Source organism: Mytilus trossulus, chromosome 3 (assembly GCF_036588685.1).
Source record: "Mytilus trossulus isolate FHL-02 chromosome 3, PNRI_Mtr1.1.1.hap1, whole genome shotgun sequence".
Classification (NCBI taxonomy): domain Eukaryota; kingdom Metazoa; phylum Mollusca; class Bivalvia; order Mytilida; family Mytilidae; genus Mytilus; species Mytilus trossulus.
In genome coordinates this window covers 16,410,555-16,437,172 of record NC_086375.1, presented here as the reverse complement: position 1 = coordinate 16,437,172, position 26,618 = coordinate 16,410,555, and the positions used below count along the sequence as shown (strand labels likewise).

The following is a 26,618-nucleotide window of genomic DNA, read 5'->3' as shown; positions in this document are numbered from 1 at the left end:
TATTGCGATTGTTGAGAAAAAACAGCAGGATTATAATTGCAAAAATTAAAACATTTAAATTTTTATAGGAATCCAATATGATATTTTTGAATATCGCAAAAAATAAAATTGGTTTTTAGTCTCAAATGACGAAATTGCAATAATAAATGCATGCATAAATTTCTGAATTTACAGTAACTAATACAGAAGAAGGTAAATTCCATCAGGACAACATTACAAGAGCAGCATATTGTATGAAAGCATCATTACAAGCCCATTACAAATGCACCACAACAATTTACTGTAAACAGTTGCAAATCATGCACATACCACAGCTTATAATAAAATTCCTGGGGAGAACCTGCATTTATCATAATATTTTGTATTATAAACTATTGGAAATAATGAAGCATCATGATAGCATGATGCTATAAAGCTCTGGAGAGAACTACATGTTTAAGATTAGATTTTTATTCTCGTTACATCTTCAATTTGATGCCATAACTTGATTGTTTTGTCAGTAAAAAAACAACCAAAGACGTGATTTAAAAAAAAAATTATAGAATAGATTTTAAAATTCTTGAGATTATAAAAGTATAAATATTAGAATTTTTTTTCAGAATCGCATATATCCATGAGAATGATGAATACCAAGTGATGCGATTTTATAAGTCAGTTCTACAGAGGCATCATGGGAGAAAGTAGTAAAGCACTGTATGCCAGGATGCTGGTGGATGTTGTTATCGGACCAGTCCTGGACAATGTAAGCTTATTGACAATTACAGCTTCTGATCAAGTAAACAGTTATACAGAATTTAAAATTCTGTAATACAAATGGTTACATTTTCAGAACAATATCAGTGTGTTATCAACCTGAAACCAAAGTTCATTTTACAGTGATCACTTGAAACAGGTCAAGAACTGATACATTTTTTTGTACATTTGACAATTCTATACGTACAAGTTACCAAACAAAAAAATATAAACAGTTTGTACCTTATATGGGTAAACAACCTAGACTGTGACAAAATATAGAACTAACAAGTTCAATGTTTTCTTAACATGATTTATAAAAAGACTAACAATATCTCTTGAAATATCTGCTTGAAGCTTATAGTGATTGTTATAGAATTTTTGTATGATGAAAAATAGCATATATATTATTTTTTGCTGAATCAATTTTAGTTATATGTGGTTTCATATTTTGTAGTTAGAGAAGAAAGATATATCTGCAGCCCACACATTGAGAGCAGCTTTCTCAAAGGTATTTAATGTAGTGTTGTATTCATTGAGAGTGTTTGTTGTCATTAAAACACATCCCATGGGTCAATGAGAAAATTGTATTTAATTTTTTTCATTAAATATACATGCTGGGCATCCATTATTACTATAGTATAAGCTCTATAAAAATGTATTGGATACAATCTTATTTTATAGTTTACATTTATAAGCTTCTGCTTAATGATAAGAGGACATAAGTATTCCTGTTAGTAATTTTTGTATGTTATGGTCTTTGATAACTTAAAAAATTGACATTATCATATGTTATGAACTCTACTAATAAAATTAAAAATGGAAATGGGGAATGTGTCAAAGAGACAACAACCCAAATTAGAAAAAACAACAGCAGAAGGTCACCAACAGGTCTTCAATTTAACGAGAAATTCCCACACCCGGAGGGGTATATTTATTTTGGATTTGAATGAAATTCATATGAAAGTATTTACCATTGATAATTTTAAATAAATGTTCATTATTACATTTAAGGCTGACCACACATTACCAGGGTTTGTGTATGATACAATAAGAGGTATGCTGAGGAAAGCAGAAATGACCGACAAAGTAGATATGTGTGAAACATTACTGAGACTAGGAGGCACTCAAGATAGTGATGGTAGGATTTCAGTTTCAAATTGTATTAACCCTAACAAGACGCTGGAAATGGATAATTTTTATAGCAAATTTCATATGTTTCGTCAAATGCACTGCAATTTTTTCAAAATAACTTATAGATGAGACATAATTTGATTTTTCAAGTTGTGTCATTTTCAAGCAGGCCAACTTTAGCTGAAGTTAAACAAATTATAAATATGAACATACTCACATATTATCTTTGTTACGTAATCGTAACAAAGATAATATGTGAGTATGTTCATATTTATAATTTGTTTATTTTCTTAAAGTACTTTTGTTAAACTAAATGCTTAGTCAGTGTATTTATAATTTATATCATATTAGTACATGTAGATTTTGTATGAAATATATACCTATAAGAATTATAATTAGAATAAGTAATTTTAAAAACTAATCTTTGAAATCTGAATATTTGCAGAACTCAAATTATATCGCCCAGAAAAGACATTTCAAGACTTGAGCAGATGTGCTTCTGGTTTGAAAATGATTCTTGGTAGGATACCAGATCAAATTTATGACAGAAAACAGTTTTTAGAAACAATTAAGTAAGTATATCTTGTACTTGTAGATAGATTATTGTGTTGTTAAAGTGACACTATCTTTTTATAAATATTTAATGTTGATGGTTTTGAAAATTGATATTTAGTTGGATCAGAATTTGGTAGTTTTATTGTTGAGATCATAAATTATCAAATATATCATAATTAAAATCAGTTACGATTCCAACTCATTAACCATAACCATTCTTTTTGTCTAGACAAGACTTTAAGAGTAATAGAATGTATGTGCTGTTATTATGACTCATTTATGTCATTATGTTTTCTGGTCTGTTCATTTGTTTGTCCCTTCTCCTGTCCTGCTTCAGGTTAGTTTTTAGTCATGGTAGTTTTTGAAGAATCCAATCAACTTGAAACTTAGTACACGTGTTCCCTATGATATAATCTTTCTAGAATCAAATTTTCAATGCCATGTTAGATTTTTTACCCGAATTTCACTGTCCACTGAAGATAGAAAATGATAGTTGGAGTGGGGTATACATTTACTATGGGGACATTCTTGTTCTTTAATATATCTACATCTGATGTCTGACAAAACTTTTCAAAGAAATTAACAGGCTGTGTCCCTCGATATAATGATGTGTTATGGTCAGTAGATTAAGGTGGTACCTAACACTACAGGGAGATAACTCTGTAAAATAAGCTAAACGTTGTAATCATGTTGTATTGTTAAAGAAATATAAAGCTTCTCAATTATCAAATTTAGTTTTTGTCAAACTGCTATATCAAATGAAAGTTTTTTTCTGAGAACGTGATTGGTTCAAGATTTTTAAATTTTTGTAGTTCTGTCAAAGAGTCAAAGTAAATATTTTGTCAAAACTTTATGAAAATTAAACGAGCCAAATAAATTTTAGTCAAGGTGTTTGGTACCACCATAAACTTTTCATCCTTTTTTACAGAGAAATCGCTAGTTCAATCAAACTGTTATTAGATGCCTTCAACAAAGTGATAGAAGATGTTCCTTCAAGTGACAGTGGGAGCAAACAGGTATGATAGAGCTCACAAACAATTTAACCTTGGGTTATATAATTAAATATTATGATACCCTGACTCTAAAAAGTGGGGGTATACTGTTTTACCTCTGTCTATCCATCCTTTCATCCTATGAATATCTCTGGTCGCCACTTTCTCAGGAAGTACATCATAAGGATTTCTGAAATTTGGTTTCAGGGTTTATATAAGTCTGCTATACTGTGTGATGGGTTTTCAGATTCTCCACTCAACAACTGACTGGGCGGGCAGGGCTAACATCAGTGAGAAGTAGCTTGCAGTTTCACTTAGTTTACTTGTCTAAAACCAGGATCAGATGTTCTGTTGATGATGTTTTTGGAACCTTTATTATAATTGATCTGGTATTCAACCTATGAAATAGATTTTTTGACAGTTTTGATATAATTTATTGTGCTTAACGTTATAAAGCCTTCTTTAGCTTTTTATAAGGTATGAATTATTGTCATCAGTGGCGGATCCTAAACTTTCATAAGGGGGGTTTTCATAATGCTTTAGTGATTCCCTATATAAGCAAACAAAGTTTTCCCACAAAAGGGGGAAGCACCTGGATCTGCCTATGGTCATCATTGAAAAACTGTAGGATGGAATAAAGTCACTGTTCAGAACTGTTATACATTTTAAATTCCTTATAATATTAAAGACAGTTATCCCAGTCAACTTGAAAATGTGTGTCCTCAAAAACCATTTTCTTCCATTTGATAAAATAATTTTTTATTATACGACCGCAAATTTTGAAAAAAATTTCGTCGTATATTGCTATCACGTTGGCGTCGTCGTCTGCGTCCTCGTTGTCGTCGTCGTCGTCGTCCGAATACTTTTAGTTTTCGCACTCTTACTTTAGTAAAAGTGAATATAAATCTATAAAATTTTATCACAAGGTTTATGACCACTAAAGGAAGGTTGGTATTGATTTTGGGAGTTTTGGTCCCAACATTTTAGGAATTAGGGGCCAAAAAGGGCCCAAATAAGCATTTTCTTGGTTTTCGCACTATAACTTTAGTTTAGGTTAATAGAAATCTATGAAATTTTGACACAAGGTTTATGACCACAAAAGAAAGGTTGAGATTGATTTTGGGAGTTTTGGTTTCAACAGTGTAGGAATTAGGGGCCAAAAAAGGGCCCAAATAAGCATTATTCTTGGTTTTCGCACAATAACTTTAGTTTAAGTAAATAGAAAATAATGAAATTTAAACACAATGTTTATGACCACAAAAGGAAGGTTGGTATTGATTTTGGGAGTTTAGGTCCCAACAGTTTAGGAATTAGGGGCCAAAAAGGGACCCAAATAAGCATTTTTCTTGGTTTTCGCACCATAACTTTAGTATTAGTAAATAGAAATCTATGAAATTTAAACACAAGGTTTATGACCATAAAAGGAAGGTTGGTAATGATTTTATAGCTATAAATATGTTACCATCATAAATTCTGAGTGTAACCCCAATTGCGTCATAGGTCAGATGGAAAATCCCAACTAAAAATAAACGTACTCTCACTGGTCCGGACATATACCCCTGTTTGCCCATATTCTTCCATTCAATTTCCATCTGCGACATCGGTCACACGTGCACATCAAGTTTTACAGATTCAACAGAGAAGTGTTTAATTTTTTTAATAGCTTAATTGCTTTTCATATATATTGTGTATTTTATTGGAAATATATTCCCTAGTTTTTGTTTAAATTTCTAAACAAATTATTTGTGTTTTTTTGACTAAAGTAAAATTTATTATGGACTTTAATTTGAATAGTCCGTATGTAAGTATTCCTGGTTCGGACTATCTCTTAGATGGGTCACTACCTTTAAGTCCCCCCCCAAACTACCAGTACATTGACCAGAGTTTCGACAACTGTGTCTGGTAATGCTACCTATCCGACCCTTTCACAAGGTTCGGCCATGCATTTTGGGGGGGGGGTACCTACGACAACTTCGGTGACTCATACTTTATCTAGGTCTGTTAATTCAGCGGGTACCATTAGTTCTGTCCCAGGTACAGCTATGGGCTTGAACTTGCCAGGTTCTAGACCCCCATTATCCTATTGTGGGTATATGCTTCCCAACACGGGCACACAACCTTTACCCTCATGGTCTCAGCCACCTTGGCCACAGTCTTACCCTTATGGTGGGTTTATGCCAAACCAACCTGGTTGGGATACGATTGCTGTCAAGCAATCTGTAGACTTTTACCATTGACCCTATGACACACTCCCTCACGTCATTCGTTTTATTCTAAACATTCGGCAACATCTCAGATTCTTATGATTGTCTTGCTTTAAAAGGTAAAAACAAGCAAAACAATTGAACATAAACAACTTTCCTGTAATGTTTTACTCATAATCTTCATGTATGATATTTTCCTTGACTTATATGCGTGTTTTTAACAATACGGAAAATCAGAATTAAACAGTATTTATATTTAGTGTTTTTATAAATTTAGAAACACGTCAGAGGGAATTCCCAAATTTTGATAACTTGCGAGAGTTCTCTGAAAGCCGATCGATAATTCTATTTCTGTCACAAGAATTGAAGTGGAGTATTTCTATATTTTACCGTTATGAAACTGATATTTGATACTGTACTCTCATAAAGAAATGGAGAACCATTCATCATATTATTTAATAAACGTTCTTGTTCCAAATCGCAAGTCGCGGTTTGTTTATGTATTAATGTCCATGCCTGGTCTCACTAATTAGAGACAAAAAGAATTGTAGAGACAAAAAGCGCCAAGAAGCGACAAGAAGAATAATATTAGCAACAAGAAACTATTTAGCGACAAGAAAACATTTTTTTATTTATATTACTTATTCGAAATAAATATTAAAAAAATATGCAGAAGGAAAACAATTTCAACGACAGGAAAGTTAATTTTGATAGGGGGGGGGGGGGAATGAAACTTGTAAATCTAATTCAGTTGCTACATTTATTTACATGATATTTTATAAGGTATCACAGGAAGTATATTTTGTCTTTTTATTTGTTTTTAAAACCATTTTTGTACAATATATAATTAACTTGCAAAATGCATTATTTGTGCATAATTGTCCAGAAAATTCATACACAAATTGTGAAATACAAATTAAGAACTGAAATCAAACAAGAGGAAAACATAATTAAAATGTGAATATTTTTCATGATTTTATTTAGTGTATTGTCTCATTTAACGATATTTATCATGTTTATGCATATAGATTGAAGATTAAAGGAAACTGATGACAATCTTGAGTTTTCAACAGGTGTTCACTATTCGGTACAATAATTTTATATTCTGGTGCGTGTAATTGATGAAGGTGTTAATGGATGTTATTGTTGCAATAAAACAAAGGACACGCACCTAGTTAATCTCATTTGTTGCTCTTAATTGTGTTTTACCTTAGAGTGAAGCCACAGCTAATGTTGGTCCTATCAGGAAAAATTAATTGTACAGTTAGGAAGGAAATAATATTTCATGTTTTTGTTTTATTAAATCCTTCAAAAGGAAGGTGACAAATCTTTGTTTTTATTTTCATTTTATAGCGTTTACATTTCCTTTGCTCTTACACATGTTTAATTTCTACATCTATCAATATGATAATAAAAAGTACACAATCTCTTCATCGATTTTTTTTTAATTTCTTCATCTTTCAATATAATCCTAAAAAATATTTTAATGTATGTGATAACAAAATGTATTCTTGTCGCTAAATAGCTTCTTGTTGCTTTTTGTCACTTATTATTTTTCTTCTTGTCGCTTCTTGACGCTTTTTGTCGCTAATTAGTGAGACCCCACATGCGTGTAGTTTTCCTGATTTCAAGGGGTATCAGATTGAGTGATTCCCCGCTTCATTGATTAATTTGAAACTCATGAGATTCTTTCTATGTCTGTCTGCATATGGAGGGCTATTGTTGTTGCATAATTTTAAATCACATGCATAATTTAAATTAAAATAAATGTTTCATCGTAAAAATTACCTATAACACCCCTTCAGCAGAAATGGAATCTTCCATGTTATCATTTCGAGTTGTCTCCCTTTTCGAAGTATTCGTCAAGAAGAATTAACTTGTTAATGCCGGTAAACGTCGTATTATATTAAGAACGATCTCAATGTAAACAGAGGAGTGTGTACGGAAAGGAGTCATGCCCTCTGACCCAAAGGAACTTCAATAATTAAAGAGTAAGAAATGGGGTTCCTCCTAAACTGGTCCGCCGTTCTATATATAGCTTCGCACCGAAGGTCAGTGTAGCGATAAGTGAACACAATATGATAGGGGTCCAGTTTAGGGTTCCTCCTAGAATTACGGTGATAAGATACGGAAGCAAGTTAACTCGTACCACGGCATTGGAACCAAAAAAGTTAACTTGTACTACTGGGAAGTCGTAACATTCAGAAAAATATATAAAAAATATGATGTTTTATGGGTTTCTGTTTGTAAACTTAATAGAAATAAAGTTGAATTACTTGAATTTTACACAGGAGTTAAATGAAAACTTAGACAAAAATAAAGAATGTTTTAAAGCATTAATGTTTTAACTGATCTTTCAAACTAGAACATAGGCGGATCCAGCCCCCCTTTTTTTGTGGAAAAAATTTGGTTGATAATAAAGGGAATCATTGAAGCATGACTGGAGCGGGCCCCCTCTTAGGTCAGTCAGCGGGCTCCCCCTTAGGAAAAGTTCTGGATCCGCCACTGTAGAACTTAATCCAGAGGAAAGTTAAAACATTGCTTTAACTGTACCTTATTAAAATGGAACATGTTGAATATGTATATATCCAATATAAGTTAATTAAAGCTGTAATCCATGATCACAAATTGAATGCTATGTTTACAATTGTTGAAAGCCATGTGCTTTTTTTGCGGGGAAAATGCGGACCCCCTTAACAGGAATCAGTTAAATTTCATTGTTACATTTATTTATAGACAGTAAAAATAATTTTGGCAATCATTTTGACTAACTGCTAAGATTTTATTATTCATGAAAAATTTTCTTCGGGTGAAACTGTATATACCTTAATTATCTACATCTGCCACAGTATTTTCTATCCAATATACAAGGAACATAAGCTACAAATTGGTCATTGTACTTTCAAATTATATACATTTTACAGACTTAAGAGGTATTGGGTGAAAGTAACGTATATCATGTATATTCATCATTTAACACCATTTGAATGCATTTAAATAAGTTGGTACGAGTTAGCAATGGTTCGAGTTTTTTTTTTTTTTAATGGTACGAGTTTACAATGGTACAGGATAACTATAATTCGATAAAACACAATAATTACATGGCTCATACACTTGTAACGGGGATTGGCTATTCTTTAAGTTGAGTGACTATTCAGATTGTTACATTTTGCATGTGCAGTTGAATTAGTTTAGAGAATAATACTATCCAGCTGTACCAGGGTTACCGGCCAAAAATGCTTGAGGCTCTCGCATGTTCATGCTTTTTTTGCAACAGTATTCTTGGATCTGTTTCTTTCCTCTTTGATCTTTTGAATTTTGGCCAAATCTCATGCATTTGTTTAATGAAAATTTGGCAGAACTGCTATACATGTGTCAATGAAAACTATGGCAATCGTATCCCTCAGAGCATTCTGCTCTTTGATTTTTGGCCTTATAGGGACAATTTCTATGGTCCCCCTTCTGGGGTAGCTACTGCACCACCTTTAGCTCCTGCTCTACCCGTAGCAGTATCTTTGACTTCTGCAGTAGCTCCTTCTACCACCGTACCTGACTCTCAAGCTTCTAGTTCTTCTCATGGTACTCAGGTTTCTGATCATGCATCACCTTTGGATGGTTTACAGAAGTTACTCTTAGACTTTGGTGAGTCTTTCAAGGCTGAATTTAGTACTCTATCCAGTCGTATGACTCTACTGGAAAATAGAGTTTCTTCTCATCAACCTTCTCCAGCTAAGTCTGTAGAATGTGATGAGAGGGAGGATGACGAGCTTTCTGTTTCCCCTGGGAGTCATGAAAGGGCTTTCCTCACTGATGAGGATGTTGAAAGTTCTTCTTCTCCCAAGGTATCGAAGACGGCCCCTGAGCCTTCTTCTAAGTCAGCTCAACAACCTCCCACCAAGGAGACTGAGGATCCTCCTTCCTTGAAGGATCTTAGGGATAAGGTGTATACCTTGATGAAGGATGAAGCACATATCCCTTTTGCCTCTCCTTCCAAGCCGAAGAAACCTTCTTCAACTTTTGAAGCTTCCTGTGGTATTTCTCAGGATACTGTGACTTCTCACAATTCTTTTCCTGAATCTGGCCATATGGCTTTTGCTTTGCAATTTATTAATGAAGGTATCGCTAATTCTGCTAGTGAAAAGGTTGCTAATAACAATATCTCAGGATTTGGAATGTCATCCTTTTCTGATCAGGTTAAGTACAAGGATTTTGATATCTTTGATTCTTCATTGGGTAGACTTGTTCCCAGTTGTGACAAATCTATGTCATCTTTATTGGGAAAAAAGCCAGTAGATGGTCTTCGTCTCACTCAACCTGTTTGGTCAAAGACGGAAAATCTCCTTCGTAGTGCTTCTCAAGTTCTTGGCACAGCCGAACATTTTCTAGCTGCAACCGGACATTTGCTTAACAGCGAAGATTCGGTTGTTCCAGCAGAAGTACGATCCTTCTTACTTCAACTGGATAAAGCTTTAGGTTCATCTCAGTTGCTTTTAATGGGTTCTATTGCTAATTGCACCCTATCTAAAAGAGCAGAGTTTCTTGAAAACATTTCTATCGCTGAGCCTTTGAAAGATTCTTTACTGAAATCTCCACTCTCTGACAAGATGTTTGGTTTACCCTTACAGCGGGTTCAAGAGGAACTCAGCAAAAACCCTCCTCCAGTCAAAGTTAGTGTACAAGTTACTAATGGCAAGAGGTCGGTTAGTGCTACATCTAGTTCTACTAGTACTTCTGCTTCAGGTGGTCCTCCTTCTTCTGCTAAGAAAAGGAAGAATAACTACGGCAAACCGCAGAACAAACCCAATCACTCAGGAAAAAGCTCAGGTAAGCCTTCTGGTGGTTTTAAGGGTTCCAAGAAACCTGGGTCTAGTACCTAGGTTCTTGCCCCCTCGTACGTTATTGACAGCTTCCCCAGGGGAAAATTTACAACAAGTTCCTCAAAAATCAATACCAGTAGGGGGGAGGTTAAGTTTTTTCCTAAATCAGTGGAAGAAAATTACCTCAGACTGTTATGTGCTGTCAATAATTCGAGGGGGATTAACACTTCAGTTCAAGAACCCACCTCCTCTGTCTGCAGTTCCAATAAGTTTGTCTCATACTCAAGACCCAGTCAAGTGTCAACTTCTATCAGTAGAAGTGGACACTATGTTACAAAAAGCTGCAATAGAGGAGGTGTCGATCTTAACTCTGTCTCCGGGATTTTATTCCCGTCTTTTTCTGGTTCCAAAGAAGACTGGAGGAATGAGGCCAGTCATAGACCTATCTTTTCTGAACAAATTTCTTATTGTTCCCCACTTCAAAATGGAAACAAACAGATCCATCAGGGCTTCAATCCTTCCAGGAATGTGGACTACTTCTCTGGATCTTTCAGACGCGTATTTCCACATTCCCATTTCCAAAACTTACAGGAAATACCTTCGCTTCGTTTGGAACAACAAAGTTTTCCAGTTCAAGGCTCTCCCTTTTGGCCTGTCTACAGCCCCTTTGGCGTTTACCAAAATCATGCAGGCAGCTATAGCTCACCTACATTCCCTGTCTATTCAGATTCATTCCTATCTGGACGATTCCCTTCTCATGGAATTTTGCCCAATCAAATTGAGGGTTCAGACAGATTTGGTCATCAATTGTTTTCTGTCCCTAGGCTTCCTTATCTCTTGGAAAAAGTCAGAGATAATTCCGTCTCAAGACTTTGTTTTCCTGGGAGAACATTTCCTAACCAGTGTAGGCCTAGTCCTCCCACCAGAGGAGAAATTTACAAAACTATGTCAGAAAATACATTTATTCCTGACGGTTCAATCAGTCACAGCACGTCAATTCTTGCAACTTCTGGCTCTATTGAACTCTCTGGCAGATGTAATTCCATTGGGACGACTTCACATTCGTCCGCTTCAGTTTTATCTGCACAAGTTATGGATTGCAGCTTCACAAGAATGGGAAGCATTGATTCCAATCACTCAGCCTTTATTTCCACACCTTCAATGGTGGTTAGTACGGGAAAATGTAATGAGGGGCCTATGTCTGTCCCCTCAAGTTCCCAGTCTAACATTATTCACAGATGCCTTCACCCTCGGTTGGGGAGCATATCTGGAGGGGCTTACAATCTCGGGAGTCTGGAGTCCAGATCTTTTGGAAGAGCATATCAATGTATTGGAAATGAAAGCAGTTCTGTTTGCACTGAATCATTTCCAAATGTCTCTAAAGAATCAGTCTGTCATTCTGGCCACGGACAACACAACAGTTGTAGCTTATCTCAAGAATCAGGGAGGAACTCATTCACCTTCTCTTTATCAGATAGCCAGAGACATTCTCCTTCTGTGTTTTCAACTCCAGGTTCATCTAGTGGTGAGACATATTGCGGGGCACCTCAATATTCTAGCCGACACTCTATCCAGATCCCTTGCTCCAGTAAACACGGAGTGGGAACTACTTCAAGTAGTTTTCAAAGCTGTGACTCTTCATTGGGGGTCACCTCAGATAGATCTGTTTGCGACCAGTCTCAATCACAAACTTCTAACATTTGTGTCTCCGGTTCCAGATCCAAAATCTTTTGCGGTAGACGCAATGAGCCTATCTTGGAAAGGAATGTTCGGGTACGCCTTCCCTCCTTTCAGGTTTCTCTCCCCAGTACTTCAGAAAATAGCAGGGGAAAATTGCAAGATCATAGTTATTGCTCCAGCATGGCCAAAACAGTCTTGGTTTCCAGACCTTCTGCGCCTATCATGTGCTTGTCCTCTAGTTCTACCTCTGAGACCAGACCTTCTGTCTCAAATCAAGGGCAAGGTTCTTTATCAAAATCCAGAAAAACTTCATCTACACGCCTGGCTTCTCTCAGGGTTAGCCTCAGAAAGAGAGATTTTTCTGAAGGAGCAACCAAGCATCTCACAAAGTCTGTCAGAGACTCCACTAGCATTGTCTATGATGCAAAATGGTCAATCTTCTCAGATTGGTGTAGTGAGCGGGAAATTGATCCTTTCCAAGTCACTGTACAACAATTAGCAGACTTTCTAGTTTTTCTTTTTGAATCCAAAGGATTATGTCCCTCTACTATTAAGGGATATAGATCAGCTATCTCAAGAACTATTCATATTTCTGGTGGCCCAGATTTTGGAATCAATGAGCATATTTCTCTTTTGGTTCGTAGTTTTAGTCTTGAAAGACCAAGACAAAAAACTTTAGTTCCTAAGTGGGACCTAGGACTAGTTTTATCCTTTTTAAAACTTCCTCCTTTTGAACCAGCAGAAACAATAGATTTAAGGTTTCTTTCCTATAAATGCTGTTTTCTTTTAGCTTTGGCTTCTGGACGGAGAAGGAGTGAAATCCATGCCTTCTCTATTTCTGATGCTTGCCTTCGATTTAACAGGGATAAATCTTCTGTTACTCTTTTAACGGATCCTGCTTTTTTGGCAAAGAATCAGATTCCAGAAAAGGGTGCAGAACCAGTTGTGATTCCTGCACTCCCTAGCGATTCTATTTCTGTACTTTTATGTCCAGTAAGAATCCTTTCTATTTATCTGGAAAGAACGTGTAGTTTACGTTCTGTTTCTAACTCAAGACTCTTTATTCCTATTAAAAAAGGAATCTCAGATCTTTCTGTTAAAACTATTTCTACTTGGATATGCAAATGCATATCTTTAGCTTATGGTTCTTCTAAGGCAGAACTTTTAAATAGTTTTAATGTTAAAGCTCATGATGTTAGGGGTATCTCTACATCCTGGGCTCTGTTTAACAGTGCATCTTTAGAAGAGGTACTGTCTGCAGGTTTCTGGAGAAATGAGAACTCTTTTATATCTCACTACCTCCAAACTATGGCTACTTTTGCCGAGAGTTTATACTCTCTTGGACCTATAGTTTCAGCACAAAGATTGAACTTTCCTCCTGTTTCTTCTGTTACAGGGGATTTAGCTTTACATTAGATTATGTTACTCAGAATGTATGATGGTAACGTATTTATAGCTATAAAATATTCAAATTTTAAAGTAAATTTGGATTTTATTAGATAAATACTTACCATCATAAATTATAGGTCCCACCCACCTCCTCTTCATCCCCTTTCCTTATGTTTCTGTCTTGAGGAAATTGAATGGAAGAATATGGGCAAACAGGGGTATATGTCCGGACCAGTGAGAGTACGTTTATTTTTAGTTGGGATTTTCCATCTGACCTATGACGCAATTGGGGTTACTTTTTGGTCTTGTTTTCAAATTGGTCTACATTAAAGTCCAAAGGGTCTAAAATTAAACTTAGTTTGATTTTAACAAAAATTGAAATCTTGGGGTTCTTTGATATGCTGAATCCAAACATGTACTTAGATTTTTGATTATGGGCCCAGTTTTCAAGTTGGTCCAAATCAGGATCTAAAATTATTATATTAAGTTTTGTGCAATAGCAAGTCTTTTCAATTGCACAGTATTGCGCAATGGCAAGAAATATCTTATTGCAAAATATTGTGAAATAGCAATTTTGTTTTTAATTAGAGTTATCTTTCTTTGTCCAGAATAGTAAGCAAGAAATATCTAATTGTAAGAATTTTTTTTATTTGGAGTTATCTTTCTTTGTCCAGAATCAACTTAAATCTTTGTTATATATACAATATACAATGTATATTCACTTTTTACTACCAACTGATAAATTAAAATAATCTTTACCATTCAGTGATAACAAGCAGTTTTTTTACATCTTAATATTTTATGATGTATTTAAATGATTAGTAATTGTTGCAAACTCCATTAGAAATTTTAATTGAGATTAGTTTTGGAATAAGGGAAAGGGGGATGTGATTAAAAAAATTGGGTTCAATTTTCTCATTTGAAATTTCATAAATAAAAAGAAAATTTCTTCAAACATTTTTTTGAGAGGAATAATATTCAACAGCATAGTGAATTGCTCTAAGAGAAAACGAAAATTTTAATTTCATTAGAACACATTCATTCTGTGTCAGAAACCTATGCTGTGTCAACTATTTAATCACAATCCAAATTTAGAGCTGAATCCAGCTTGAATGTTGTGTCCATACTTGCCCCAACCGTTCAGGGTTCAACCTCTGCAGTCGTATAAAGCTACGCCCTGCGGAGCATCTGGTTGTATTTGTGAATATAAAGAATAACAAACTTCAAATATTAAAATATATGTAAAGAAATTTTTGTTTACAGATCTTAGAAGACAGGAAAAAAGAATTTGTAAGATATTCTAAGAAATTCAGTAATATGTTGAAGGAGTTTTTCAGAGATAGCAGTCAGTAAGTACTTGGTAAAATCGATATAAATTCAAGTCCCTCTAGAATTATTCTTAATCCTCTGTTAGTTGTGTTTTCAGCAAGTTGTATAATTTCCCTTTTATCTTACTGCCTAATATTATTTAAGATTATGGGCAAGATTATATATAGCAGTGATGTGTATCAAGTCCATCCGTGTCAATTTATCTCAATCAAAGTTACAAGACTGCATAAAATGTATGAGACTTCATTCCTTCAACACAGCTACAATCTAAATGCTTGAATGCCCAAAAGTAGTTTTTCCTTCATATTCTCAACAAAAACAAAAAGCAAACAGTTAAACCAAAAAAGAACCAAACAGTTAAGACAAATTACATATAAGAAAAATTATGGCATTTTAATTTTAGATACCAACCTCACCAGCTGGCCCAAACTGGCTTCCTCTCAAAAACAAGTATGCCATTATTCTATATGAATTAAATTACCTCCTGTTATACATAGCTGCCAAAATTATAATAAAAGAAACTGTGCATGTACAAATTATAGTGTAGAAGGGTCGTTGGACATTTAATATTGTTTGAAGCTGTATTATTAATAATTCAATTTTGCTTTTAGAAAACAGAATGTTTTCCTGAGTGCCAACTTCCTTATATACCAGACCAACGTTATTCTTAGAACAGTTAAACAGGAATGTTGTTGATTATCTAAATTGGTTTGTCAAAAACAAAAAAATACATGGTAAAAACAAAACCAAAATTTTTGATGACAATTATGTTTGTCCATACAATTTGTAAGTGATGACACATTGAAATGAGTATGACCAAATATTTATCATGACATTTTATAATTATTTTTGAACTTTTTTTTTGTTGGACAAACTAGAGTTGTGCATTATTTAATTTCAGCATTATGTACCTGTAATACTTCAGGCTGTTTTAAAAGTGTTCAAACAATATTAGGGGCCTGACCATAAATTTTTTTTGAATCAAAGTCAGTGAATTTATGACTTTGTTCTCATGTGAAAGTCATCTGATCACTTGTTATATAGTCATACATTTTTTAACAACAGTAAGAGACGAGATAAGTTTCATTAAGTATTGAGATACGAAAATCAATGTTTTGCATTTGCGCCAATCTGCATTTCACTGGCGCAGATTCAGATTTCCATTTGCATCTATTGTGTACAGGTAACTTACAGGTGGATGCTAATTTTAATTTACTATTTTAAACATCTTCTGTTAGCCAGTTGTACATGTGTTATAAGTTGTTTATTATTACAGGAATATAACTGTTGTCCCATGCCCACCTAGGGGAGGTGGAAGTAGGTTTTCAAGTAGGATAAGTCAATTTAAAAGAAAAATCACTCTGTTTATATTGACTTAAATCATGTAGCATTCAAAACATTAAAATCCATAAAAACGGTATACAATGAATTACGAATTGTTCTTGCAGAGTATTTACATGCAACACATCTGGTGTATTCCTCACTTGTAATTACCTCATTTATATTCTTGTTGTACTTGTCTTTATGATAAATAAAAATTAACATTCATCTGTAATTTACTTGTACACAATCTCAAATTTTTGAAAACAGCGCAAATGTCATACGCTCATGAATAGTTTGAATTTTTCATGATCATTTAAAATGAACAAAACTTATGAGGGGTCTGAATATGGGTATTCTATATGTTTTTTTTCTAAAAATTAAAATACTGGTGAGAACCAGCAGATTTCTTCAAGGACCAAGCAAAGAACTCTTAAATTTCGGGGTATCAATATGTAGATATATATTCTGAAATTGCAATATCAAAATATTTTTCAATACCATCTGATAATTATTGTTGATGCAACATTTCTATCAAAAATTCAGAAAAATAATTTGAATTGACTTTTGTACTGGTCAAGTAGCTCATATGCAATATTCTAAACATAATTTGACTGTATGTTCTTTAAGGTGCTGTGAAAGTTTCAATTGTTAATGCAATACATCATTTTGTTATTATTTGTGTAATATTATAGAATACAACCTTTTGGTTCATTCTAGTTCATGAATGTGTTTTGAACATGTAAGGGTAAGTAATGTGAACAGTGGTAAAAATGCAGAAAAGCAATGACGTTGTGAAAAATTACTGGTACAATGTAATATACCAATCATACATATTTTAAATAGTCTATATAAACTTAATTTGCAATATGAAACATTAATATGTAATTCTTGTTGACTCATATTCTGATGGTTTTTTTCTTTATTATTATTTTCATTTATAAATAATTGGTAAAATTACTGGCAATATGAAGATTACGTCATACTTTCTGTAAAAATTCTTACTGCACTAAGATTATTTTTATGCCCCACCTTCGATAGTAGAGGGGCATCATGTTTTCTGGTCTGTGCCTCTGTTTGTTCGTTCGTCCGTCCATCCGTCTGTGCGTCCGTTCGTCCTGCTTCAGGTTAAAGTTTTTGGTCGAGGTAGTTTTTGATGAAGTTGAAGTCCAATCAATTTGAAACTTAGTACACATGTTCCCCATGATATTATTTTTCTAATTTTAATGCCAAATTATAGTTTTGAACCCAATTTCATGGTCCACTGAACATAGAAAATGATAGTGCGAAGTTCAGGTTAAAGTTTTTGGTCAAGGTAGTTTTTGATGAAGTTAAAGTTACATCAACTTAAAACTTCGTACACATGTTCCCTATGACATGATTTTTCTAATTTTTATTCCAAATTAAAGTTCTGACCCCAATTTTCACGGTCCACTGAACACAGAAAATGATAGTGCGAGTGGGGCATCTGTGTACTATGGACACATTCTTGTTTTAATCTTTTTTGCAAAAGCTTTAAATGACTTCGAAAACATAGAAATCAGTATCATGGTTAATGAATTAACTATTTACACAATCTTATTACATTTGTACTACCTTTCTATAGTAAGCAGAAGAGGAATTATGTCTGTTGAACAATATTCAAAAACACCATTTACTGCCATTTTTTTAATATGAACAAAGACCAATGAGTAATTAGTTGAATTGTTATCTTTGCTATCATAATTTTCTATTATTGGTACATCGAATATTTGTATTGAGTTATTGTTATTTTCATTTTTATGCCTTCTCAGTTTAAACCATTTACCAGTTCGTTGTCTTGCAACTAAAAGTGTCTTGCACTTGTCAGTTAAATTTGATTTTTTTTCAAAAGATATTGAAAAGTATTTAGGTGTTGATTTCGATATTCTTCTAACAAGGTGGCTCACTCTAACCAGCAATTTAATTTCAACAATTTACCAATTTTCTAAAACTTGAAACACAATTGATAACATGTAACAGTGTATACCACAGCTATGGTTTTTGCTGTAAATATTTAATTCAAAAGAGATTTTTTTTAATTGCATAATCTTAATTTATGAATACTAGTACATGGTTGTAATGTTTTTTGTTTAAATCAAATTTTTTATCATTTCTGTTAACAATGTGTTTTTTTATTTATTTATGCCTTAAATCAGGGACGTATATATGTCCTTGCTTAAATCAAAGACAACAATAGGTGTTCACAATTATATTTTTTTTGAAACAACAAACTTATATATTATATTGCAATATAATCTTTTATAATTTATATTAAATAATTTATATATTATGAGTATTTGTTTGTGCAATGTACTGAAAATTGATACATTAGATTTGAAATAAATTGAAATATTTTTTGAAATGTGTCTATTGTAGTCTCCACCTGCCATAATAGGCATTCAACTTCATCTTTCTTTCCGTAACATCCTCCCAAGATGTTTTTATATACATTGGTGGCCTTCAGCTGTTGTCTGCTCTATGGTCAGGTTGTTGTTTCTTTGACACAATTTCCCCATTTCCATTCTCAATTTTATTTTAGTTACCCCTTTCTGCAGTCACTGCTTTTAATCTTTATCTGATTTATTATTAATTTACCTGACCTGATCTTTGTGAACTATTGATATCTGATGTCTTTCACCTCATTTACACAAGCCATACATGAAGCATTCTTCTTAGAATTTCCTTAACAAAACACATCTGATGTTTTTGGTTACCAACTGACATGGCTGCTGTAAAATACACAAATAAAGGCTGGGTGCAGGTATATTCATGCCAACATTTATATTTTTTTCAGGATATTTTCCAATTCAAAAATATTTGTGAATGATTCTAAAATGGTTCCCAATCTGTTGACATTTAAGATCACTAAATATAGAACCAGATTTATTTTTGAATGAGACACAACAAAACAAAGATATCTTTAACAAGAAGATGGAATTTTGAATGAGTGACTTGCCACTTGTTTTCCAGTCCTGCTGTATTGCTGTACAGGATTTTTTTTTAGTTTTCTAAACAGAATATTGTTTATACTAAAGTCTTCAACAAAGGACAGGTATCTACCATGTCAAGCTGAAATTAGCCTTATATCTAAACAAAGATGATGTTGTCCAATAAGGGTCTAACTTTGACCCAGAAAATCAAAATATTGTCAACCAAGAAGTGACTATTTGTCAGATCTAAAATCTCTTATACACTTCCAATCATTCTAGTTCCAGATCAAATTTCAAATAGTTCCATGATACAGGACTACTTAGATATTCAATAAAAAATTCCATGCTTTCAGGTATTCATCAACTTCAAGATCCACCAGGTCAAACAAGCTATTCAATAACATGGAGCTGAATAATATAATCACAAAACAAATGCAATGCTAATATAAGAGGTAAACGTGTGTATAATAGGAAAAAATGAAAATTCAATAAAATAAAGTCTGTATTCAAATGGCAAAATCAAAAGCTCAAACACATCAAACAAATGGATAACAACTGTCATATTCCTGACTTGGTTCAGGCCTTTTCTTATGCAGAAAACGGTGGATAAACCCTCTTTTTTTTAACTAGCTAAGCCTCTCACTTGTATGATAGTTGCATACAATTTCATTAAATTGACAACTATATGTGAACAAAACAAACAGACATCAGGAAAAAAATGTAATTTAAAATTATTTTTTTTTATCATGAAACAGAATTGCATAATTGCCTGGTAGATCTAGACTACGAACTAATACTATAAAGTTTCAAACTGAAAATCAAATCAATCCGTAATAGACAACCTTAGTAATTATTGGAGTGACAGGCACAGCAAATACAGTATACCACACACTCCACAATACTGCAACGCGCTGTGACAGTGGGGAAAAGAGATGAAATATCACAGTGACACAATAACAAAGTTTGAACGAAACGACAAAACCATGGCAAAAAAAAAACGAAAATCAATGATCTACACAACACTACATACAAAACTAAAGATCTGAGCAACATAAACGCTTATCTACTGAATTTAAATGTGTTATAAACTAATCAGATAAAGGTTGTATTGTATTTACTAGTTTTACAATTGAAGAAATGAGATATCCAGCATTTATATAGAGATATCCGAAGAAGATTCATAACTTATGTATAATTAAACTTTCTTAAAAAGTGAGCCGAAAAATACCAAATGGACATTCAAAGTCCAAAATAATCTTTCAGCGTCATGGTTAAAACAATAACAGCAGACAAACAACATTACACAAAACACAACATAGAAAACTAAGGACTAAGCAATAGGAACCCGACCAAAAACTCAGATGCGCTGGAAGGGTAAGTAGATCCTGCACTACATGTCCCGTGCTCCCGTTCTGTTACTCATGTTACTACAGACCCGATGATAGGTCTAAATCTAAATTCAGGGATGAAACGTCTTTCTAAATTATTAACATATATTTTATCAGCAATCAAAGCTGGGCTTCAAAGTATTTGTGAAACTGCCTATTCTAGAGATGGCGTGAATCAGATATAGATACTGAAAAATTCCAAAGATCTTTTTGAGAACTTACAGACTCTTTCATCTTGCAATACTAGTAGTATTAAAACATTTGACTTTCCCCATTCCAAACTAAAAGATAAATTGCAATAGTTGGTATTGCTTTGTTTCATAAAAAAAGAATGGCCAGCGTAGATACAATTATCTTGTCTTAAGGAGGATTAAATCATACTTTGTAAAGAATCCCTCTGATTGAAACAAACAAAATTCTCTGAAACTGACATTATCAAGATGCTTGCTTTTTCGATTGACAACATATTTGTTACGTTTGTTTCAACAGATTGTCGGCATTCCAATGGGAACAACTCGTGCCCTTCTTGCCGACTTGTTCGTTTATTATTATTACGCTGACTTCACAAAGGAACTTCTTAAGACAAGATATGAGAAGTTATCAATTTCCTTTTTTAACTATACTTTCCGCTTTATAACTAGGGATACAGGATACAACAGATACAGTTAAGTCTGCCTCATATCTTGCCTTACATCCAGAAATTGAAAATGAGGGTCCGGGTTGAAAACAAAACTTTACGACAAAAGAGATGATTTCAGCTTCAAAATTGTGAAATTTTAATTGTGCTCCTTACGCAGAAACTGCTTCTATAGAGTTATGAGGAGGGAAGATTTTAAAATGACGCTCTGTTATGGACACCATTACAAATTGTTGATCTGTACGATGTGTCTGCTAAGTACCGACCTTGACCTATCTCCGAATATGACTGTTTTACCGAGTGCGACTATGTTTTGCAAATGCTATACGACGTGTCTATAATAATTATCAAAAAAAAATTATTTAAAGAGGGTAACTCATTAAGAAACAGTCAAATTTTCGTTGAGGCCCTCAAACAAAATTATTGTATACGGTTTACATTCATATTTGTAAAATTATGAATTGCCAAAGACAAAATTTTAATTAGTATAACACATAATACAATAAAAATACAATATTTATTACTAGTTTATACACAATTCAATCATTCAAACATACAAATGGCAACAAATGGCAATAAATGGCAATATTTGATAAAGTTTTGATTACATTTTCTTATTCTCACAAAAAAAGAAATAAAACAAATTATTCGACTTGCATATAATTTCCAAGAAACGATTTTAACAACGTTTCTTGAATAATTCCACATTACGACAATTTCTTATAAATAATGAAAAGATTTTTTTATAAAAAAATGTATTTTGTCTTGAAACAAATATATCATTATTGGTGTAATTTGTGCTTTAATAAATAATAATTAGAGACAGATCGTAACCCAGCTAACACATAATATTTTCATGATATTATTGACTGGTTATATTATATGTTTGTCAAAAATATTTACCAAAAAATATTTTATAGACATCTTTTTTACATCAGAAATTATGCATGAATGATATTTTAACAATAATATTTCATCCCAATGTTTGATTGCTAAAATAAAAACATTTTTTGTAAACATTCAGAACAAATATTTCCAGAAAATATGCTATTCACATGAGTACAGCCAGACATATCACGTCAAAAACATGTTTTTGAATGATATTTTGGTGACATTTTGCAATATATTTTAAAAATATCAATAAAATGTTTTTGTGCTACCTGGGAACTCAGTTCGTCACTGTTAAGACATAAGACATACTTGACATAAAGCTTTATTAATAGTCGGTATAAGCAAGCAATTACAAACATAAGCTCTGAAGAGCTTTTAAAACCGACATAACAACAAGTAAAACAAAACATACATATCGAGTCATGCACACAACATTAAACATATAAAGCAAGAGTTCAGTCAGTATATAAACATGCAGCACAAAAGTTCTTTAAGCATCTTACAAGTTTTAAACACAAACTGATTCATGCAATTATGAGATAAAAGTACAAAAGCACAAATGAAATGGTTTGCACATACAATGCATATTAAAAGCACATAAAGTTTCTGAAATTAGCACAAAGCAGCAGAAGCACTATAGTAAAGATAAAAAATAAATTTGCCATGCTGAAAATAAAGCAACGAACCAAAAAATAATGAGCAGAGATTAACTGGTTTTGCAGGCAAAGCATTGGCATTTTTGTGATGTCTTGTGCTGTCTGTCGTTGATGGAAGATATTCGTTGTCTAGTTTATGATGTAAACACTGGATTCCTAGTTACACTTAGTAACGTCAATGATGAAGCAGCTGTATGCTGCTCTCGTCATTTTGTTGGTTTTAAGTCTCGTGGTCTATCTCATGTTAAGTACTTTACCAGCAGATGTATGTGCCGTTGATAGTGTTGTGGGGTGGATAATGGATAGGTTAGTATCATATCTTATGAGCCCATGTTTTAATGTTTCATGTATATGGTGAAATAGTCTGATTAAAATTCGTATTTATCTGGACTGGCTTTCCGGTCTAATGCTGAATATATTTATTCCAGTTTGCGTAAAACCTCAAGATTCTTTTGAATGAATGTATCTTTCGAAGTATTCAATATTTTGAGAAGACATATTGTTGCTGCTCTTCAAGCTCTAATATTGGGTACTATGTTTCGAGCTTATGGGTTTATGTTCTGTTTAGTCGTCATGTTCTTGGAGTTCTTGTCAAAAAATAGATATTTAAAATGGCTTAGTTCATCTATTACCGCCCTCTATGAACTGCGCTAGTGGAGAACTCCTGAAACTCAGATGGTGGAGCGGTGGCAACTGTGTCAGGAGATTTAAAATTTAAACCCTGCTTGTACAGTATTGAATTTAATTAAGAGGACAAACCGTTAGAATAAATATCTAGCCAGTGGAAGTATTCAGTGGCGGATCCAGGAATTTTCATAAGTGGGGCCCACTGACTGACCTAAGAGGGGGCCCGCTCCAGTCACGCTTCAGTGATTCCCTATATAAGCAACCAATTTTTTTCCAAAAAAGGTGGGCCCGGGCCTTCTGCCCCCCCCCCCCCCCTAAATCCGCCTCTGGTATTGAATTATTTAAGATACAATTCGTATAGTATAATGATTCTTATGAAGAGAAAGTGTGGCAGTGCTATCAATTATCAACCATGGCTGACTGTGCTTCACCTGTAATATTTTTTTCCGTATTTGAGTATTGTCTTTGAGTAAATCAATCTTAAACTCAAATAGTCTTTTCTTCTACACAAGGGGTGATATCTTTGAACAATTTACCAATTATCGATTGTACCATGAGTACATCTTTCTCGCACATTGTTATTCCTGGTCCGTGTTTGGCAATACTTTGAGTCCTTTTTTCACCAAATAAAATCTTTAAAATTTCTTTTATTTTTCAAATATTTTTTCCTCGATTATGACTGAAGAGACACACTATTGTTGAAATGCGCATCTGGTGCGGTTAAATATTTACCGTTTAATGTTATTACCTATATTCTATCAAAATGTAAGAACTGAAGTAAGCAAACCGGCTGCCAAAGTAGAAACCTCCTTTTTTATCTGAGTATCAAAAGTCACCATGCAGGAATGGTTTAGTATCAGTGCCGGGCAAACTTACCCCAGTTAACCCCATCATAGGGCTAAGGGTTTTTGGAAAACCATAAATACAACTCTGCAAATTTCATGTGCAGCTTCATAATCAATCTGTCACCTCTATATATATGTATATTTCAGCGCTTTCGTCGAAAGTGTTTGTGATCAGTAGTGAACAGTAAAGAATATACGGTCTTTCTTACACCAGGCCCATATCCATATCCATGTGACACAGTTTGAAAATGTAAGAATTGTATATTCTATTTATTGTATTATTTGTGTATGGTTCGTTTACTTCATTTCTGCTTTCTTGTTTATTTTTTATTCTGTTACAATTGATCTTTTAATTTGTTCTAAGATAACTTAACTGTACTATATAGTAGTCCCAATTCTGCATAATACGGATGTATGTCTAAGTCTTGTGCTTATAATTTTTTGGTAAACCTATATCACGTACTATAGACCACCTAACAATATATTGTAACGTTTCTCGCATTCTTTTCATGAGTCTGCATAGCCATATAATTGCATTAAACGTTGGTAGAACTATTTGAAAATAAAGTTTATGCTTGTACACTATTTTGTTGTCTCTTGTATACTTATTACTGAATATGGCAACATAAAACCTTAAAACTTAAGCTCGTAGAGATTTGACTTGCCAGTATTTACTTTCTGAACCAAGAAGAATAATTGATGTCTCGATCTGTATATACTTTAGCAATAGATCGTTTTCTTCTGCATTCCTACAAACAATTATAAAAGGGGTATTTAAACTCATCAAGTTTATAAACCATTCGATGATGCCACTTTCGAGGGAAAAGATCAAACATACTAATTATTTTCAATCATATTCTATTCTAGTTTCAAGTTTTCTTTTTTACAAATATTTCCATTTAGATTTTATTTATGTTTGTTTATGCTTGAATGTTTTTCTTTCCCTCCATTTATTTATTTAAGGGGTTGATGACGAAATGTGAGTTTTCACAACCTTGACTAGCTATGACGCATGCGAAGTTCGCATGCTCAGCGAATTAAAATCTAAATAAAATACTGCTGCAGTTTAAAATAAGTCGGGATTGTGTCCATGGGATCCAGAGGTTATCCCTGCTTGCATATAACGTTATAAAGGGACACAACTCAAAAGTAAGTGATACTACCCAAATTTTTACTTGATCTGAGTTTTGTGGTATTAAGCATTGTGTATATGTTTAAAACCTTCGATAGTTGAAGTAAACTCAAGTAAGAGAACGGGAAACAAAAAAATCAGCAATTTTTCCATTTTTTAAGAGCAAGGACGTATAACTAACTAATCTAATATACGTCCTTGTTAAGAGCCATAACTCTAGAATGATAAAAGTAAAGCTATCAACATTCAAACTTGGTCTGTGTTTTATAGTAATGAGCATTTTTATAAATTTCATAACATTTGGGTGAGGCAAACTAAAGTTAGAGAAAGGAAACCAAGTTTGGGACGTCGTACATACAGACAAGGGTAAAAGTTAATGTCCTCATCTCTACGAAGGGGGCATAAAAAGTGCGGATAAAACCTTCCTTGAGTGGAATTATTATTCAAAGGTGAACCTGTAATCAACCACTTCCCTATCTTGAAAGAACTTACATTTGAACACACTGAAATTGCTTCTTTTGTTGATTATGACTGAATTGTATGCATTAAATCTGTAAGGTGAAGATCAAGGTTTTACTACAGGTATAACATAAATGTAAAATAGTCAATATTCCATAAACTTGACACCAATGTCTGATGAACTCTAAAAGACAGGACACTCATATCATATAATCTTTCAATTAATCATATATACTTGACCTTTTGCTTATTATATACATGAATTAAAGTGTTTTAGTACATCCAGGTCTTATAGTCTCTGATGGGTAGATGTCTCATTGGTAACCATATAAAAACCCTGCCATATGGATGCGCTCTAAAATCCTTCCATAGATTATGGTATCTGAGAAAATATGGTGAAAAATTCACTGACTTTGAGGTCAGAAACAGCGATTTCACGTTACAACTATCCTAAAACCAAATAAAAATATAAAGTAGCTTCTTTGCTTATTGCACATGAGAAACAGACTGATTAGGAAAACTAAATATTGATCAAAATGGAAACAGAAATTACATGGAGGTCAGATGAATCCTGTCTAATGAAAAAGCATACCTAAAAAAGGTTGTGTTTGTCTGTTGCTACTTGTCCAATTACAAGCTTTGCAGAAAAAGTTCTAGTTTACTAATATGAAGCTTAAGAAAAGCTACTAATTTTCTAATAGGAAGAACAAACATAGAGGCTTTAAAGATTATGTGTCGTTCACCAAAGGTAATGTCCATCTTTAACAATGGAAACTCTCCAAGATTATGGATAAGAATAAAATTCATAAAAAACATTTTTTTTTATTGATCTAGAATTGCAGATCATTTTTTTTCTTTCGGTTTACAGTTTCTCTCATCT

General features: G+C 33.4%; 1 protein-coding gene and 1 long non-coding RNA gene across 2 annotated transcripts; both read left to right on the top strand.

The window, feature by feature from the left end:
- The first annotated feature begins 590 nt into the window (after nucleotides 1-590).
- Nucleotides 591-18,434, top strand: LOC134710257 (programmed cell death protein 10-like). Its single transcript, XM_063570535.1, has 7 exons — nucleotides 591-742; nucleotides 1,190-1,243; nucleotides 1,747-1,873; nucleotides 2,312-2,438; nucleotides 3,350-3,437; nucleotides 14,767-14,852; nucleotides 15,444-18,434. Exons 1-7 carry the CDS (start codon nucleotides 671-673, stop codon nucleotides 15,526-15,528), a joined length of 639 nt encoding a protein of 212 aa, XP_063426605.1. The 5' UTR covers nucleotides 591-670; the 3' UTR covers nucleotides 15,529-18,434.
- A 4,354-nt stretch (nucleotides 18,435-22,788) lies between these two features.
- Nucleotides 22,789-24,729, top strand: LOC134709263 (uncharacterized). Its single transcript, XR_010105937.1, has 2 exons — nucleotides 22,789-22,981; nucleotides 24,295-24,729. It is a non-coding gene; the product is annotated as an uncharacterized LOC134709263 (long non-coding RNA).
- The last annotated feature ends 1,889 nt before the right edge of the window (nucleotides 24,730-26,618 follow it).

Excerpts from the sequence above, each read along its gene's own strand:
- LOC134710257 (XM_063570535.1), top strand. The coding sequence starts at position 671 with ATGGGAGAAAGTAGTAAAGCACTGTATGCCAGGATGCTGGTGGATGTT. Across the intron at positions 1,244-1,746 it reads TGAGAGCAGCTTTCTCAAAG|GCTGACCACACATTACCAGG; the intron begins GTATTTAATGTA and ends ATTACATTTAAG. Across the intron at positions 14,853-15,443 it reads TTTTTCAGAGATAGCAGTCA|AAAACAGAATGTTTTCCTGA; the intron begins GTAAGTACTTGG and ends TTTTGCTTTTAG.